Source organism: Pectinophora gossypiella, chromosome Z, assembly GCF_024362695.1.
Source record: "Pectinophora gossypiella chromosome Z, ilPecGoss1.1, whole genome shotgun sequence".
NCBI classification, from domain to species: Eukaryota; Metazoa; Arthropoda; class Insecta; order Lepidoptera; family Gelechiidae; genus Pectinophora; species Pectinophora gossypiella.
In genome coordinates this window covers 20,971,573-20,991,797 of record NC_065433.1, presented here as the reverse complement: position 1 = coordinate 20,991,797, position 20,225 = coordinate 20,971,573, and the positions used below count along the sequence as shown (strand labels likewise).

The window sequence follows — 20,225 nt, the reverse complement described above, 5'->3', positions numbered from 1 at the left end:
AGCGCGTTAACCGCTGCGCCACCGAGCTCCACAAGGTTGATAGTAACATAATAAATTATACATCAATGTTTGAATCGCTCTGCGGATCTAAAAAGGCCACATTGAATAATTTTATCTAAAAAAGCAATAGATATCACATTTGCGCATATATAAGTAGGTAGAACAGCCTCCGTGGTCTAGTGGTTAGAGCGTTAGGCTCACGATCTGGAGGTCCGGGTTCGATTCCCGATGGGGACATTGTCGAAATCACTTTGTGAGACTGTCCTTTGTTTGGTAAGGACTTTTCAGGCTTGAATCACCTGATTGTCCGAAAAAGTAAGATGATTCCGTGCTTCGGAGGGCACGTTAAGCCGTTGGTCCCGGCTATTAGCCGTAAAAACACCTCCACCAACCCGCATTGGAGCAGCGTGGTGGAGTATGCTCCATACCCCCTCCGGTTGATTGAGGGGAGGCCTGTGCCCAGCAGTGGGACGTATATAGGCAGTTTATGTTATGTTAGTTTATGTAAGTAGGTAAGTGTGCACTGTCAACTAATGTCAAATAACAATATTGCTTTTTTAGATGAATTACTTCAATGCAGTCTTTAAATTCCCTGCTCTGCTCAAAAGACTATAGAACTTCGTTGTTAACGCTTATTTACATTGACGTGTCACATAATACCTACCTAATATAATTTTGTTGTTTGTTCCAATGCCTGTCAAATCGGAAGGAATAACTAATGTAAAAAGTAAACAAAATAATCCACCACTTGAATGAAAAAGCACCTGAAATTGTACCTAAACAATAATTACTTGATGATATTTATTGCAGCTTTCAGTAGGTGTACCTACTTTCAATTGGGTTCCGATTTATTTTTTTCTTCACACTTTACCGGAGTAATTAAGAGATATTGGTAAGTACTTACCCATTTTTTAACGTTGTATTCGTTTTCCTACATTAACATCGAAGACTTAGAAGCAATTAAATTGATAATGATACAATGTTTTGTCAACGTCGTAGCTGATATAGTGGTTACTATAGATGATACTATGGGAGGAAGCTCTATGACAGAGGTACGGTCAAATCAGACGAGTGGCATCAAGCGTGGCTGTCGGACCGCGCAACCACGTCCCGACTCCTCGCCGCGTAAAAAAATACAAATAAAAAACAGATAACAGAAAAAGTTTAAAAAATAAAGAAGTGACAAACCAATTTCGATATCACTATTCTAAATTTAAACAAAAAAATTGAGTAAATAGTTTTTAATTCTGTAAAAAATTATAAATATAATACTAAGTTCGTTTGGTTTAAATAACGGTAAGGCTAAGCTTTTTAATTTTGAACTTTGACTTAATATACTTACGTATTTTTTGTTGATACATAAAACCATTTTATGTTATGAGTATCAAGTATAATGATAGAAGTTATGACATAGTAGTAGTAGTACCATAGTATATATCTACCTTGCTTGGGGCCTTTGGCGGCTCAATAATAACCCTGACACCAGGGTTGATGAGTTTGGTAATTCACCTCTCAATCCACACGATAGAAGAAGAAGACATATCTACTTAATTACTTACTTAAAGGGATAGACAATTAGTCGCCTATATATTCAAATTGTTTTTTTAATAATTACAAATGTAATTTAGAACCCACTACCTATAAAAAAACATTCAGGACTAATTATTATTACTAATAATTAAGAACCACATTATACTTAAGTATTTTTCTTTTATCAAATAGTGGGTTTTTTAAGTTTCTTTAGGTGCATAAATGCGTTTCATAATTTAAAAGGAAAATTACTTACCTATTCTAAAACTTATTCTTTTGCCTATACAATATTTTTAAATGAACAGATTTAATTTATATACTTACAGCTCTAAATTTCCCTGCTACATGGGGCCTCAATATTATAACATATGGCTCTATAACATAAAATATACAATATAAGTACTAGCTTTTGGCCGCGGCTTCGCTAGCGTTAAATTCGGGGTAACACGGTTTCCTTTTTCTAATGTACCAAAATTTAGATTCCTACCTTGAACACTGCGAAAAGTCTCATATTATTATATCATTTCAACCCGTCTTTGAAGGGATTGGGGGCAGATTTCCAAAAAAAAGTTAGTCACAAATTGTCCGCATACCAATTTTTAGCTTTCTACCTTGAAAATTCCATTTTAGGGAAGTGGGGGTTACAAAGAGACAAAATATAGCCTATGTCACTCTCCATCCCTTTAACTAACTATCTCCACTTAAATCACGTTAATTTTTCGCCCTGTTTTGCCGCGAAAGACGGACAAACAAACAGACACACACACTTATTATATCCCATTTCTAATATTCGTATGGATTCAATGTAACGTGTAATATTGTATAGATTTCGGTCGCTATCCCGTCATCTATAGAAATCAAAATGGCGATAACAATAATAATCGTATAATAGTCATATTCAAAATAATACCAAATAATAATATTGTTATAATAAATATAACTTAGGCGTAGGCACAGGTATCCAATTATGCTTTCGTTTTCAAAACATTGATTAGACCTACATTGAAAATGCTTTAACATCAAATAGGTACAGTTGTTACCTAATAAGTACTTTGATCGATGTAATGGTTCCGTTGCCACCATAGCATAGACTAAAAGTATGTTTTGGTTTAAATTAATTTCAACAAACTAAGGCTTTAATGTCACGATCTGGAGGTCCGGATTCGATTCCCAATGAGGTAATTGCCGACATCACTTTGTGAGACTGTCCTTAGTTTGATAAGGACATAGCAGACATGAATCACCTGTTTATCCGCAAAAGTAAGATAGTAAGTAAGAGATTCCGTGATTCGACGGGCACGTTAAGCCGGGAGGCTACTAGCCGTAAAAACACCTCTACCAAGCCGCAGTTTGCTCAGCATCGACACGTACAGTCATGAGCAATATCATGTACCCACTTTAGAACCCTGTCGCATCATCACATTTGACATTCAATGAGACTTACGGTTTAATGTGTCAAAAAAGATAATGTGACATGGTTTCAAAGTGTATACATATTAGTACTCGTGACCGTGTATAGGCTATTGATGATATTTAACGGCTCCAAAGCGAGGGTTGTGACAGACTGACGGACGAATAGACAATTGTCTAAACCAGGAGGTACTTACAAGGGTTCCTAGTTGCTTACGGAATTCTAAAATATTACGACACGGTTTGCGGACAAACTTAGTTTTAATTAAACTAAAATAGTAGCTGTTTTACATTTTTATCTGTCGCATCGAAATTTGTGACCTACTCAAATAAATAATACGACTACCACGTAGATATTTAAAAACATTAACATAACTTTTGCATATTATTACCATTAACACTATTACGTTATCGACTTGTCCACCATAAAACTAGCTTTAAAATAACATGAGAATAATTATTTTATTGTCTATTAGTTTAATCGTAGTAAATCTTACGTTAGTTTAAGGCTTTATGGTTATCAAGAGTTGATTCGCGATAGTTAGTTATCAGTACTATATAATTACTTATATCGTTTTCTAGAAAGTCTAGTGATAATGATCACTCATAATAAAGGCAATTTGCAATTTGTAATTCAAAATATTTTTTTTCAGTGGAACTATTTATATTATGGTGCTTACTTTACGCGAAACGGGATTCCTAGAAAATTAACTTCTTTGATCTATTTAGTAGGTACTAAGTACTACCGCGAATTCATCGGCATGAAATCTCTTTCTTTCTCCAGTGGTTGAATTTCTAATATACAGGGTGTTAGTGACATCGTAACGAAAACTTTGAGGGATGATTCAGACCATGATTGTGAGTTGATATCAAGTGGAATTTTCCGTCGCAAAAGTGTGGAACTGAAAATAGTTAAAAAAAACATGAATTTTCCGACAGGAAATTCAAAAAGATATCATCAATTTTGAGACGGAAAATTCCACTTGATATTAACTCACAATCATGGTCTGAACCATGCCCTTCAGTATTCGTTACGATGACACTAACACCCTGTGTACCTGTATACCTGCTAAGTTCAAAATGTGGTCCACTGATATTTAAAACAATAAACAAGTAATATGTAATTCAAGTGTACTCGCTTCCAAACTACATGTGACGAGACACCACATTCCTTATCCACATTAATTATCAGGCAGTCAGTAAGTGCTGCTTCGTCTGCAGCATAATAGGTTAAATGTAGAAAAACTTCGGTCATCCAAACTAAACTATAACATACAAAACTATGAAACCTTGACGGAGTTGAAGGAAACCATCATAAACCTTTATTAAGATCAGATGACTGACAGAACTGGTCTGATACATTATTATGAATAGTTTAATTGGCCCATAAATTTATTACCAAACTACCAACTGCCCACTCACTTACACGTAAAAACCACATCTCGTGAATTGTATTAAATTGTCTTAAATTATAAAATCGATTATAAATAAATAACAAACCTAGGTTGAAACATAATAATAATTTAGCAAATACTTAATAACTTAATAGGTAGGTAATTTCACAGTGTTGTATTAACTGTCTGAAAGTGTTCTACTTATATCATAATCTTCAATAAACAAACATCGTGTGCAATAAAATACTAGACTAGCTCGACAAATATTTCTCTTACAGCAAAAACTGAGTGACATTCCTTTTGAGTGCTCGTAAATATAAATTTAGTTTCATGTATTTTGTCAAAGTGACTTTTAAAATAAATTTTAAAAATATAACTTTTTAAGTATTAAGTAAATTGTGATAATATTATAAAATGACTTCTGAAAAATCCGAAGAAGTGACTGCAGTAAGCCGTGGAAGAGTTATATTGTCTCAGGTGAGTTATTTTTAAAATTCTCTGGTACCTTTCTGTGGCTTTTCGCCTTTTTTTTACTTTTTAAAATAGGTAATATTTTTTTAACCTAAATCTTTCAAATTTGTCGTTGGCGCATCGTTAACGGCGGAACCCATAAGTTGAAAAAAATCTTAAATGTTTAAAGGCATTAAGTAGTTTCAAAATTGATCGAAAAGTATTATTAATCTTTTAGCAAGATTCTATAACCGCGGCCTCCGCGGTCCAGTGGTTGAACGTTGGGCTCACGATCCGGAGGTCCCGGGTTCGAATCGCAGTGGGGACATATCACAAAAATCACTTTGTGAACCCTAGTTTGGTTAGGACATTACAGGCTGATCACCTGATTGTTCAAAAAGTACGATAATCCGTGCTTCGGAAGGCACGTTATCCCGGTTACTACTTACTGATGTAAGTAAGTAGTCGTTACATGGGCCATGTCAGGAGTGTTTGGCGACTCAATCATAACCCTGACACCAGTGTTGATGAGGTTGGTAATTCACCTCACAAACCACACGATAGAAGAAGACTTAGTTATAAGGCGGTGTTATCTTAAAAATTAATTTAAACGATTTATGTATTATACAAATATAAAACAGAATTGGTACGGAAAACCAATCCCAAAGTACAAGGTGGAAATCTCAATGTGGTGTAATAAACGGTCGGCTGATTTACGATACGACAATAATCACGCATATCTTGAACCCAGTTAAACTATACATTTATTTTATATTTTTTCTGTATTTTTCCATACATCTCTTTCTCATAAATAAATAACCTCTGCTTCGTCTAGCTATAAATTACAAAGTGAAAATCCTAGGTATATTATATTCAAATTCAAATTCAAAAATATATTTATTCAGTAGGTAACATAGTTTACTACATAGTACACTTTGAATCGTCAATTTTTACATAACGAACGTCTCATCCGCCTAAAACTACTGCAGCTTCTCACAACCTGTATAGCTGGGGAAAAGAAGCTGCAAGAAAAAGTTCGGCACAGGGCCCTAGACGTTCTTTTAAAAAAAAATACCAGTCGAAACCATGATAAATAGCTAATAGGTAATTATATAGAGACAACACTATTTTAAATATCATACATACATCATCATCATCAGCTCATTAACGTCCCCACTGCTGGGGCACGGGCCTTCCCTATGGATGGATAGGGAGAACGGCCTTAAACCATCACGCGGGCCCAGTGCGGATTGATGGTTATTAACGACTGCTAATGCAGCCGGGACCAACGGCTTAACGTGCCTTCCGAAGCAAGGAGGAGCTCGAGATGAAAACTTTTTTTTTGTGGTCACTCATCCTATGACCGGCCTTTGCGAAAGTTGCTTAACTTCAACAAGCGCAGACCGAGCGCGTTTACCGCTGCGCCACCGAGCTCCTCTAGACATGCATACATAAAATCACGCATATTTCCCGTTGGGGTAGGCAGAGAACACCGACTTCAACTTACTACGATCCTGACACACCATTTTAGCTTCGTCCACTCTCATCAAAGACTTCAAGCATGCTCCCCAGTTTCGAGTACTCTTGGCCTCCTGGTTCTGATCGCGGTTTGTACCTTACAACTTCTTCTATTGTGTGGGTTGTGAGGTGGATTACCAACCCCATCAACCCTGGTGTCAGAGTTATTATTGAGCGGCCATAGGCCCCTGACATGACTCATGTAACGACTACGTACTTACATCAGTAAGTACTAACCGGGACTAAAGGCTTAACGTACCTTCCGAAGCACGGATCATCTTACTTTTGGACAATCAGGTGACCAGCCTGTAATTTCCTAACCAAACTAGGGATCACAGAGTGTTTTTTGTGATTTGTCCCCAACGGGATCCGAACTCGGGACTTCCGGCTCGTGAGCACAAGGCTCAACCACTGGACCACGGAAGTCGTTACACAACTGACTAATGTAATATCAGTGTTGACTATTTCTCGTAAATCGAATTTGTGAATGAATAGGGGGCTGCGTGGGACATTAGTATATTTAACTAAGGGCATAGTCATTTAGAAAGATCGAGGGCTAGGTCACGTCCATGCCAATAGCGTGATCAAGCGATCATTGGAATTGACGCTACATTGTTTATTAATTAGGGTCAAGAAGCCCTTGGAATAAGTATTAGGTACGTCAAATATCTGCCGCCTCTATAGATACGACCTCATCTCATATCGTTCCCACTAGGAGGCCCGTCGGGTATTGGAGCAGGATAGGCAGGATTGACACAATACCAACAAGTACCTACAACTAGGTATATGAGTATACCTCACGTTAGACTGCGCAGTTTTTTTACTGAACACTGACCATTTAATTCGCCAGTCTGCGGTAAGCTTATCTACCGATAAACGTCATACTACTTTAATAAAACATTTGTTAGTAGAAAATAGATACAAGGTGTTAGTGACATCGTAACGAATACTGAAAGGGATTCGACTTTTTCTAAGTTAACATCAACTAGAATTTCCTATCGGAAAATTCATGACAATTTTAGTACTTTTAAATTATTTATTTATTTATAAAGTACAACCACATCACATATATTAAAACATTTTATATTTATAAGGTAACGGTATTGTGACTAATATATATGACAATTACGGCGTACATAACTTATACAGTTAAGGGTACTTAAGTATTATCTAAAGTAAAATCTAAATTACACAATTATTTTCAGTTCCATACTTTTGCGACGGAAAATTCTACTTGATATCAAATATTTCCTCACAGTGTGACATGATTCTTGAGATATCGATACAATTTACGGTTTGAGTTAGGATAGACGACAACCTGTAGGGCCAACATGCGGAACGTGATAAAATTATTGATCGATTCAATAAATTTTATCGAAATCGATGTTTGTTTTTTCCCCTAACATATGTTCCATGGGATGTTTACCGACTTTGTTCGTATTTTGACAGAACGACATGACCTATTTGGGTTCACATATTAGCACCAATCGACAAAACGACATAATTATATCGTCGCAATCGATAAAATGACCGTTGCGCATGTTAGCCGTACTGAACGTGCCTATTTATCCGGAACATAAAAACATTATGCAATCCATGGAATTCATACGAAAATGGGCAAACGACGAGCTCTTTGTTACAATGTATTGTGACCCAATATTGGCATCCTTACCCTGATAACATAACATAGCAACACGCCTGCATTCCGGAAGGGATAAGCAGAGATGTGTACACACCCACTCTTCGCCGACTATGTTTAATTCTCATGTAATAGGCCTAATAGCCTATTGCCATTAACCGGGCACAGATTTTGGAAACTACGTGTTAATTATCTATGAGCCAGTCATGAATTCAAGCTTATAAAGTCGAATTTAATGGTTCAGAGCCCGAGCCGAGATTTGAACCCGTAGCAGTACGATGTGTCACGCATTCTCCAGGGCTATCACGGATTCAACAGACAACCTAATTAAAACACATAATAACGGGTTCTTACCGCGTTCAAAGTAGGGATATGAGGCTCCCAATATTTCGACACTTTTGCAAGTGCCATGATCACGGGATGACTTGATGAGATTGGAGTGGAGTAGGTAGATCCATAATTTTCTTCGGGCAGACATATCTGTCTACCCTCTTTCTTTGCCGCTTGTTGATATATTTTATATCGGAACTAACCTTAAAACAATGTATAGACAACCTAATATCGCAGATCAATGCGAAATTGTCTAAACTGTTAGGAAGGTCTCAAAGAAAATGATTACAATAATTAAACGTATAACATGGTTACAGGTGCTGGCATGTTTGGCGTTGGACTTCCTGCTGGTGGGGCTGGGGATGTCCATCAGCTTCGTCACCATGGTGCTGCCAGAGGTGCTGGATGCTACGCATGGGCTCTCCCTCAACAAGAAGCAAGCCTCGTGGTTCGGTACGATATAACTAGCCACAATTTTAACCTTTCCACAGAGCTTGCCTTACGGGCTGACGCGCGACAGTTTGGCGAAAGATTGGCGCGAAAGACGCGTGCAGTGCTATTCCCGGGAATGTTTCCAAAATGGGAATATTCCCGTTGTATTTTTTTTTTAATAGTAAGTACACTGGCTGCTTTCTTTTTCAAATTGTTCTTTCTTGTACTCTTGTCTTATCTGCCTAAAGGTTAACTAATAAAGAAATATAAGTTTTGCGCCTTTTCACTGTCGAAGGGATAAGCAGAGGTGTATAGTACCCCCACACCTCGCCAACTATGTTTAAGTCTCATGTAATAGGCGTCCAACCTATTGCCATTAACCGGGCACAGATTTTGGAAACCATTCGTCGACGCGCGGTGTCGTGTGTGCCGCCTACCTCCCTTGCTACCTTGTGTTTTGGACCTTCTATTGTAAACTATTTAATTACCTATAGTGATTATTAGTTTGCATCACCTAAACTCTAGCTGAGAAGATAAGACAAGGCTTAGTAATCTGTATTAGTAATTTAATTCTCTGTGTCGGTATTATTTTACTTCCGGTAATTGAAACCATACGTTTTATACGAGCCGTGACGCGGCGCGGTGTTCTGTACCTCAGTGTCGCCAATACCACCACGATAATCTGTAACTTAAACCTTATAATCTCACTATTAAGTGCCCGTAAGTATCTGTTTTTAAATCGACCAAGGACAATTCAAGCGTGATTTTGTGAGCGTCACACATACATTACTCCACAAAAAACAGTCTAAAAATAGTATACAGTTCCTGACACGCAGATTTCTTGCGTGATCTGTTCTGCATCATTGCACTCGAACACTGATTTTGAAAGGAGTGCTATGCGCGTCTGCAGCATGCGGACCAAATCTACTTTTGACACAAAACAGGTCCTAGGCGAACGTTGGCACTTAATCGTAAAAGAAAATAAATAAAAGAGTAACCTAACTTTAAATGAGAATGTAGGTACCGAAAGAGGTGTGTAAGTGAATAATGAAGCGCTTCCAGGTATTCGTCAAGTGCATCAGAGTTTCTCTTTGCCCGACCAAGTGGTGTTAAATCTATAAATCTACAATATGTCACGTACTTACCTACAAAAACAAAAGCAGACGATATCGGATACACTTCATTATCATGGATATCCTTATCTACTAGGAAATGCATGCAAAAATAACGGTTAATAATATAATTTAACGACACGTAAAATGTCTGATCCATTAAGAGCCAAAAAAGCATAATTTTACATTTGATAAACAGTTTCATTAATTTATCTTCGACACCTTTTAAAAATATTTTATAGCCCTCTTAAACTGACAGAATGTTAGTGTCTGAAAGCCACATGAATTAATTTGCAAATAAATGTTCGGTTCTCTTCTGTTTTAGTAGAATATATGCGCACTAGGATGTATTATTTTATTTTCAATAATAGACATTAACATAATTTATATTCATTATTAATTTACTATTATTATTAATTATTTTTATTTAGCGGTGAAGGAAATCATCGTGAGGAAACCCACATTCCCGAGAAATGCATTCTCGGAAGTACGTGTTACCCTTTATTGGGCTAGTTTTCCCTTGACGGGTTGAAAGGTAAGACAGGCAGTAGCTTCTGTAAAAAAACCAGACCTGTCAAATCTTCAAGTTAGGTAAGCGGGGCCTGTTAAAGACGGGATATTGCTAGGGAGATGATGATGATGATGATGAACGTAATTTATATTAATCCTACGCCATCTCTATCTAAGGCGAAATCACAGGAGCACGCACCAACGCGGCAGGCGGTTGCGGCAAAGCCGATTTTGGAGCGGTGCGCCGCCCAGCGAAGCAATAAGCTGTCTTATCCGCACAGATTACTGCCTCGCCGCTACACTTATGTGCGTTCCCGGGAAAGTTCCCAAAGTGGGAATGTTCCTATTGTAAAAACTCTTTACTAGTAACTTGTATTAGTCCGGCCAAGTAGTTAATGCCATCTGCGGCAAATCTAGGTACAATAAGTCACTTCAAAATAAAATAGTAACTGGCTGTTTTTTTTTTCAATTGTTACTTCTTGTACTATAGCTTACATAACTTTTGCACTTTGTTACTGCACATCACTGGTTGGATGGATTTCAATCTGTACATTATACTACAAGTACATACCGTTAGCCCACAGTGATCCGCGCGGTAAGACGGTTCGTCGTAAGCCAAATATGAAAAAACGAACAAAGAAAACCAAAACAACATGAATCATGAAAATGTTAGTATTTTTATAAACAATTTTCAAGTCCATACTTTTACGACGGAAAATTACCCTTGATGATATTAACTCAGAATCATGAGCTGAATCATCGTCCTCAGTATTCGTTACGATGTCACTAACACCCTCTATTTTATCTGATAGCGGCAGATAAGTGTGCAAGTAGACAGGACGTAGTATTGAACTAGCATTTCTAAATGCGCGTCCGGGTAATCTGTAGTTAGCCCATATCTAGTTACAGTCTAAATTCTGCGCAAATAAAAACAGTTGAACTGCATATTCCACCCGTTGTCATATGCAAAGAAACAAAGTTATTGAATTCACATTCACATATTGTGTAGAAATGAAGATACAGACGGTACGTAAGGAGTCACTTACATCATGTCATCATCATCATCATTATCGTCTCCACTGCTGGAGCACGGGCCTTCCCTATGGATGGATAGGGAGAACGGGCCATCACGCGGGCCCAGTGCGGGTTGATGGTTATTAACGACTGCTAATGCAGGGACCAACGGCTTCACGTGCCTTCCGAAGCACGGAGGAGTTCGAGATGAAAACTTTTTTTGTGGTTACCCATCCTATGACCGGCCTTTGCGAAAGTTGCTTAACTTCAACAATTGCAGACCGAGCGCGTTTACCGCCGCGCCACCGAGCTCCCCCACGTCATGTATAGGCTGTTTGTGTTTTAAGTAAATAAAGATAAACTCATTACAGGTAGCATGGCCTTCCTCTGTCAGCCTCTGGGCAGTCTGTTCTCCGGGCCGCTGCTCGACTACTTCGGACGCAAAAAGGCTCTATTTATAGTCAACATACCGCATCTGATCGCTTGGCTACTGATGTATTACGCGTGGAATGTGCCTGTCCTGTTCATTGCCAACGCACTGCTGGGCATCGGCACTGGAATCATGGAAGCTCCTTCAGTCACCTATGTTGGTGAAGTCAGGTGAGCCAAAGACCTCTTTTAATCACTCGATAACATTTATATCAGTCATTTTCCAGATAAGTGTCGGTGAACAGTACTATCTGCTAGATATAGTAGACGTTTATGTACAAATAAATGATCGTTTAAGTAGTTCATTCTTGGAGGCATAATAAACAAACACACTGACAAAGTCATAAACCGCATATAATCTCTTTCCTGACACTTGATACAGAAATAAAGGAACTTGGTAGTCTCAGTAGTTCCTTTAGTTCCTTTGAGGGAACTACAAGGACAAAAAAAGTTCAGTAGTTCCTTCAGAGGAACTGCTAAAGGAACTAATGAGAATAGTTGGTGTTTTCGCCTAAAATAACATAATCCTACGACTAATCCCAGGGGTAGTCAGAGGTACATCCATCACAAGATGAATTACCCACACCTCACCGAGCAACTATTAAAATAGTGGCTTACCCCGGACACTTCATACAAAGGACCTCCTTTTACACAGACACCACACATTGATGTTATCCTACACACGCATCTGTGTGTGTGACGTCTGACGCCATACGATTCACGTCTAAACTATGCTCGAGGGGGGGTTAGGTAAAGCTAGGACTGACGTTGGTGGGGAGCGGAGAGTTGCCGTTCTTTAATTAGTATTATTCTTTATTCTATGATAGTGGTAAGGATTGTTGCGTCTAGTTTTGATAATATACACTGTTTAATATATAATAAACAGTGTGATAAGAGAGAGATTCGGTGTAAAAGACGATATAGTGACTAAGATTGAGGATAAATTGGCTTGGACACAGCGGATGAAGAATAATAGACTTACGAATCAGTAAATAAAAGGAAGGTTGATGGTAGGGCTGGCAGAAGAAGACCTAGAAGGACGTACATTGCCCAAATTGTAGATGTCTTTAGGTTCAGTAAGATCTACTCTACCGGCGTTCGTGTATGAAACGATTAATGAATGTAGAGGAAGCAAGAGAAGTATGTCAGGATCGAAACAAAAGGAAATCCATAGTCTCTGCTTACCCCGGTGGGAAATAGACGTATGTCAGTGTAGTCTTACATAAATTTACACACACATACATAAATATATTATAAATCATAATGACAATACAACCTACTCAACTCGTTAATCAAACACTTCAATTAGCCGGTAAATTATCCTCCTTTCATTAAGCAGCAGTAAAATGTCCTTCTCTAAAGTTCACAGAACAATATAAATATAAATTAGTCATTGCTCTAGGTAACAGCCTCCGTGGTCTAGTGATTAGAGCGTTAGGCTCACAGCTGGAGGTCCGGGTTTGATTCCCGAAGGGGACATTGTAAAAATCACTTTCTGAGATTGTCCTTTGTTTGGTAAGGACTTTTAAGGCTTGAATCACCTGATTGTCCGAAAAAGTAAGATGATTCCGTGCTTCGGAGGGCACGTTAAGCCGTTGATCCCGGCTATTAGCCGTAGAAACACCTCCACCAACCCGCATTGGAACAGCCTGGTGGAGTATGCTCCATACCCTCTCCGGTTGATTGAGGGGAGGCCTGTGCCCAGCAGTGGGACGTTTATAGGCTGTTTATGTTATGTTTATGTATTGCTCTAGGTATTTGTTGTTTTTCAAGATTATCTTCAGTATCAGTATGAGATTCCTATACACCTCACCTGATACAGATTACTATAATTACAATGAAGGGGATGTTATTGCTGCTTTATTGTGGAGGAAAGTGTCTATAAGTTTCTTAGACTTGATGAAGTCATCAACCTTAGCTTGTCTGGCAATAAAAATACCTAAGATAAACAATATGTTAACGTATTTGCAATAGAGACTCTCCAATCACATGTTTGAATGCAAAATCGTTTGTCGATACCCACATGTCACCCTGTGCTGTGTAGCAATACAATAGGCTTCAATTGAATTCCAGTTGATGCAGATTGACAATTGACAACTGAAAGTTTACTTTTTTATGTTTTGTTCATGACTTATTCAACTTACTGCTAAGTGGGTTATATTATTATTTACCTATTTTATTTATCATAGATACAATTTAATACTACATTTTAAATAGTTAACATCGGAAAACCCTAAAAGGGTTACACACAAACAGGGGTACAGGGGTATATACACATCAAATGCAGCCACACTTGGTTACCTGTCATCCATTTCTATGGTTCATCACGTTGGAAAGGACATTTATAAGCTGTCTTTTACGACATATGATAAACAGATGAATTTAAGATTTACATACTGAATCGAAACATGTCTTAGTTGTCAAATTATAATGAATACCTATAATGATGAAGGATAATAGAATTGCAAAAGCGGTATATAAAGCGAAAGTTGATGGTAGGGCTGGCAGAGGAAGACCGAGAAGGTCTTACGATGATCAAATTGGAGATGTCCTTAGAAAAGGTTCAATACGATCTACTCTGAACCGGCGTGCGTGTATGAAGCGATTGATGAATGTGGAGGAAGCAAGAGAAGTGTGTCAGGATCGAAGCAAATGGAATTCTACGTATAGTCTCTGCTTACCCCGGTGGGAAATAGGCGTGAGTTTATGTATGTATGTATGTACCTATAATGATTTTGGATGGAAAACAAGGACGAGGAACTAATTAAAAATATTTTCAATATTGTACGAGATCAGGTGACCGTAAATTGTTATCTTATTTATGTATTTTGTCTTGCTTTATAAAATAACCCAAAGATAAGGTTTTATTATTCATGAATAACAAATAAATATTTATAGTATAAAGCAGGCTATTTAAATAGGCCCAGCTCTCTTTACACAAGTGAGTAAATAAGTGGAAATATAAAAATAATTCATATTCGTAGTGCAAACTGAAAGAAAAGAGCCTCTCCATGTTAACGATTTATATCTTAACATCTTATGCACCCTGGGCTATTTGCGAAAACGATTGAAGCTTCCCCACTAACATCCACAAGACGAAAAAATCCTAATCACGTAAAATTCTTGATATCACATTCTAATTTACTCTTAACGAGTTGTTAATGTAATGTTATCAAACATGTTTCTCGCATCCCAAACGCAAATCAAAAACGAGATAAGTCCCGATGCAGACAGAGGCGGTGAGTACCACGATCGTTGCGTGAAGCAGAAGCGGGAGTAGGTATTAACCAACAAAGTTCTGAGGATGTTAGCGGAGAGGTTCGACTCGCCTGTTCTCGGTCGGTTCACAGAACTGCACGTAGCACGTGTGAGGAAGTGAATCGAGTTAGGAGCGGCTTATCTTTTATTGTACTTATTTATATTGTTTCGCTGTACTAACATAGGATTCTTAAGCATTTACTATCAATCTGTGGATTTGTAATTATCTGAAAATAAACAATTTTTTTATTTTTTTTTATTATGCGCGCCGAACGCGGTCGACGACATTTTTGCTGATTGATGAAATTATTCCTGTCATTCTCTTATCCGCTGTAATGGAAAGGGACAGATGATTGATAGCTGATAATTTTATCAAATAGACATCTCGCTGGTTTGCAACCCGTTTGGCGTGGGGTGTCAACTCAATCCTGCCAGGTTATTGGCCAATGTAAAATTTATCGAGTAAGAATTTTTCCATTTATTCTCTCTGTGAGTTTCCTTAAGCACGAATGAGTGCTATAAAAACAAAAAATCCATTGAGAGGGTTGTCTAAATTTCTGTCTAAAATTGGTAGAACGCTTGCCTCTCACTTTGAGGTCGCAGGTCTAATCCAACACAGGCCTAAACCAATGGTTGTGGAATTTGTTTCCAAATTCACGTTTGAATCATAAAAGATTATCACGTGTTTAGCGGTAAAGGAAAACATAGTAAGGAAACCCACATTCCCGAGAAATGCATTCGGAGATAAGTGACCTAACCTGTATTGGGCTGGTTTTCCCTTCGCGGGTTGGAAGGTCAGACAGGCAGTCGCTTCTGTAAAAATCGGACCTGTCAAATCTTCAGGTTAGGTAAGTGGGCCCTGTGAAAAACGGAATAATGCTAGGGGGATGATGATCCATAAATTTTATGCCTGTGGATTACCCATCATAACTTAAAATAAAAATTAGACGATGTGTACTGAAAGCACGATTGGCTTGTATGTCGTACACTGATGCCGTATCGCCGCGGGAACGAGCGGCGCTCGCGCCGTGGATTACATACAAGTCAATGCGACATTAGTATCTCTCCACTTTCAACCGTGCCGGTGCGCAGTGTCGTGTGATAATCGCCTAATGAAACCGCCACCGCAGTATGGATTCCTGTCTAAACTCGGAAATTACACAAAAATATTCCACTAAACGCTCCCGGCAGACTTTGTGTGCATTGAGTTTTATAGCATTTTTATCAGTGAATATATTATTTATACGTGTATCTATTTCCATTTATTTTGAATCAAGGACGGAAATTACTAAGGACAACTTGGTCAACTTACGATCATAAAAATTTACGATCATAACGTAATAGAGGACACACTTGCTATACAGAACCAGAACATTTTATGTACACTCTCATACCTACACCGCGCCCAACTGGGCCCAACAGGCCTGTTGTCTTAAACGTTGTACCGGGTGAGAGCCTTCAGCGTTCCTTTGTCCGGCTAAGTAGTTAATGCCATCTGCGGCAAATCTACAATAAGGCACATCAAAAAAATAACATACCTACACACCGCAATAACATGTACTTACCTACGTGTGGATTTTTCATACGTATATCATGCGAGAGATACTTGTGAGAAATTGTTAAACTTTACTGTACTTTCCTACTGTATCGCTTTAAAATGACATTAGAAAATATCTGTAATGTTGTAATTTTTCGCCTTACAAACAAATAAATATTGTATGTATAAATTATATTGAAGTAACATTAATTACCTGTAACAGAAACATACCTACTGTACACATTTCAATTACGTAGTTACTAGGTATTATAGTAATTCCTTATTCTATGGTAATGTAATGTTTGAGATAGGTACCTACTCTCTCTATTTACTCTATTTGCCGGTTTTGATATTAAGTTAATAATGTTCTTAAAATTAAATACAATAAATTTATTTAATAAATAATAAATTTCAAATACAAATAAATAAAAAAAATACTGGTTACTTCTGCATGAACTGGCACTTACAATCATTTGACTACAGTACTACTACTACATTTGTTTTTTTTTACGTTACGTTCTATCCATGGTTTAAAAACGTTCCTTATTCGGATTTAGACCGTGAACGCTTGCAACTTGCGCAATCGCTCCCGTTAAGAACTTATGCTATGTGTGAACGTCAAGATAACAATGTCATTGGCCAAATGTTTCAGCGAACCGTCAGTGCGTGGCATCCTGACGACTTTGACGAATGGGTTCACGTCGACCGGCATGTTCCTGGCATACCTGCTGGGCACGGTGCTGCCGTGGCGACAGGCCGCCCTCGTGTCGCTCACTGTTCCTGTGGCTACCATGGTCCTCGTCATGTTTGTATGTATTTTGTCAAAATAATAATTCCTATCATTACCATATCGTGTAGCGGTCATGATCAGCATGAAAAAAGACAACCCGGTCAACCAGTTTATTTGGTTGTCTTGCAGTGTAGCAACCACCTCAGTTCATAGCGTTACAGAGGCCCTCGTAGCGTTAAAATAAAGAACTCTATTTTCTAAACTTACGCCTATACAATGAATGTAATTATTGCTTCTTAAATCTTATTAAAACTTTGAATAAACGAACAACGCAACATAATCAAAGTCTGTTGTAGGTACGTAGGTATAGGTAATTGTAGTAATAAATATATATAGTATTACTTTGCTAATTGTCTTTCACAGAGAAGTCCTTGTGAAATACCTAGTACTTACTATTCAGTCACTACAACACTCATCATCATCATTATCAGCCGTACGACGCCCACTGCTGGGCATAGGCCTCCCCGAAACTACAACACTATTAGAAGCTTATTTGTGAAACTAGTATCTGCAATACGTTGTCATTAAAATTATACAACAGATGCCCGTTTGTTTTCTATATTGACAGGATAATTCCTACCCTTCATTGATGTTGAAATCATGCCTATCATAATTACACAAAGAGTTGTACTATGTTGATAAGACATTTCCATAATAACATAATTATTTAATATTATGTTGGCATATAAACTAAAGTAGTACCTACACATCTCGGGTTACAGGTTCCTGAGACACCAATATGGTTGCTGTCGAAGGGGCGACAGAAAGAAGCTCTGCACTCTCTCTGCCGCCTTCGTGGTTGGGCGAAGCCAGAAGACGTCAGAGAGGAATTTGACCAACTAGTCCAATATAACGAGGTTGTGAGACAATGCGTGATATGCGTGAAAGAGGGTAAAACCTTTGAGCTCCCCTGCGAGCACACAAATGGCAACATCTTCAGAAGAATCAGAATGAAGATCAAACATGTTTTGCTGGTAAAAGAGACGATGAGACCTTTCGTGCTGGTCATGGCATATTTCATGTTCCACACGATGAGCGGCCTGACTCCAATCAGACCCAACATGGTGAACCTTTGCAAAGCCCTGGGTATGAAGTACGATCCTAAGACAATAGTGGTAAGATGAAATGTTAACCATCGTATTGTAATTGTGAATTATAAACTTGTGATGTCATTATTGGCTTGTACATTTAAATATGAGAATGCACGCTGAGCGATTTTGATTTGATTTTTGAATATGTTGCGAAAGGTTCCATGTTTCATTCCATGTTTTTTTGGAGTAGCTGAATAGCCACCGCGAGTTATCAGAGCGAAAACATTTCTTTATGAATAAACGTATGACTATACACATAGTGATTGCATGATTTCAGGTACTCGTGGGCGCCGTGTTCATAGTAATGAACCTGTTCTCAGCTGTTATAGTCAAGATGATTGGGAAGCGAAAGCTGGTGCTTGGATCGCTGCTTGGAACGGCTTGCTGCAGCCTAGCAATCAGTTCCTACGCCCGCCTGAACTTGTTACCAGAAGTATTCTCCTATGAGGTCCACACGTTCCCCGACAAGAAAGAGATACTGCCAGTCATCCTCTTCATGCTGCTAGTTTGTTTCAACAGCCTAGGGATTCCTTGGGTCTTACTCTCTGAAGTATTTCCCTTTAGGTAATAAAACTAAATACAAAAATATATATTATTTTTTAAATGTAGCTTTAGAGAAGCCTCGCATTATGTGAAAGTTGGAGTGAATTATTTGTGTGAATAAATTTTAATTTGCAAAGTTTCAATTTTCATAATATCTCGCATAATAATTATTGTTCTCTATTTCTTTACGTCATAATAATGTCAATGCGCTCTTTATACGTTGTTTTTATTTGGCAAATGTACTTTTCTTTCCCTTCGTTTGTTACTAATAATTTGCAATTTTGTTAAAAAAGTACTTTTTGTGAAAAATATGCCTTTTTGTATTATTCCAGGAGTCGAGGCATTGCTACAGGATTGGCAGCAGCGCTTAGCTACATGTTATTCTTTGTAGCATCCAAAACCAACTACAACCTTGAAGCTAGCATACACCTTAGTGGAACTTTCGCATTCTACGCTACCTTCGGTTTCGTGGGCACACTCTACTTATACTTCTTCTTGCCCGAGACAGAAAGCAAGTCCCTAGTTGAGATCGAGGCTTACTATAAAGGAAACCAAAAAATATTCGCCGACGATTTTCTAATCAACGCCTTCAGAAAGAAACGGAGCATTAGCCACGAAGCAGACAAACCTATGCTAGTCACGTAATGTTTTTTTTCCGTATCATTATAAAAATAATAAACTACATTCGTGCCATTTTATCTATAGCGTTTTGAACTGTGTTTTTCATACTTAGATTTTTGCGTGATTTTTAATATACTTACCGCTTTACCAATACAAAATAACCAACCGCTTGTTTATTTATTATTGGTACCTTTTATTTTAAGTAAGATGCCTGATTAATTAATACCATTTTTCTTGGCTATACTGTCTATGGACGGCGTATTTGTAAAGACATGAAATGTCTATTTGTAAGATAAAAAACGAACAAAAAAAACTGAGTACTTAGTGAGTAAGTACCAGTATTATGTGCCGCAGACGACTTTTAGGATCTATTATATTTTTGGTACGAGAGCAGTTATAGTAGGTTTAAATCATGAACTACAACAATCCATATCCTTCATATATGTAGATCCCATACCATATCCATCCATGTTGGAAAGAGTTTTGAACTTTAGTGGGCATTCCATTGCCTGCAGCTATTGCAAAAGGTTCAGTTAGCGAAATCATCGCAGTATCTCCGAACAGGCGTTTCATTTGTTTGGTAATAACTAAGTTATTGGCTATAGAAAAAAGATTCT

General features: G+C 37.9%; 1 protein-coding gene across 4 annotated transcripts; it reads left to right on the top strand.

The window, feature by feature from the left end:
- The first annotated feature begins 1,063 nt into the window (after positions 1 to 1,063).
- On the top strand, positions 1,064 to 19,778 carry LOC126380633 (facilitated trehalose transporter Tret1-like). 4 transcript variants are annotated; one of them, XM_050030175.1, is made up of 8 exons: positions 1,064 to 1,296; positions 4,613 to 4,811; positions 8,589 to 8,724; positions 11,711 to 11,939; positions 17,216 to 17,372; positions 18,076 to 18,468; positions 18,722 to 19,008; positions 19,320 to 19,778. In XM_050030175.1, the coding sequence occupies exons 2-8, from the start codon at positions 4,749 to 4,751 to the stop codon at positions 19,630 to 19,632; spliced, it is 1,578 nt and encodes a 525-aa protein (XP_049886132.1). In that variant the 5' UTR covers positions 1,064 to 1,296; positions 4,613 to 4,748; the 3' UTR covers positions 19,633 to 19,778. The 4 variants fall into 4 exon arrangements, with proteins under 4 accessions (XP_049886132.1, XP_049886133.1, XP_049886134.1 ...); XM_050030176.1 differs by having other exon boundaries at positions 4,506 to 4,811; XM_050030177.1 differs by lacking the exon at positions 4,613 to 4,811.
- The last annotated feature ends 447 nt before the right edge of the window (positions 19,779 to 20,225 follow it).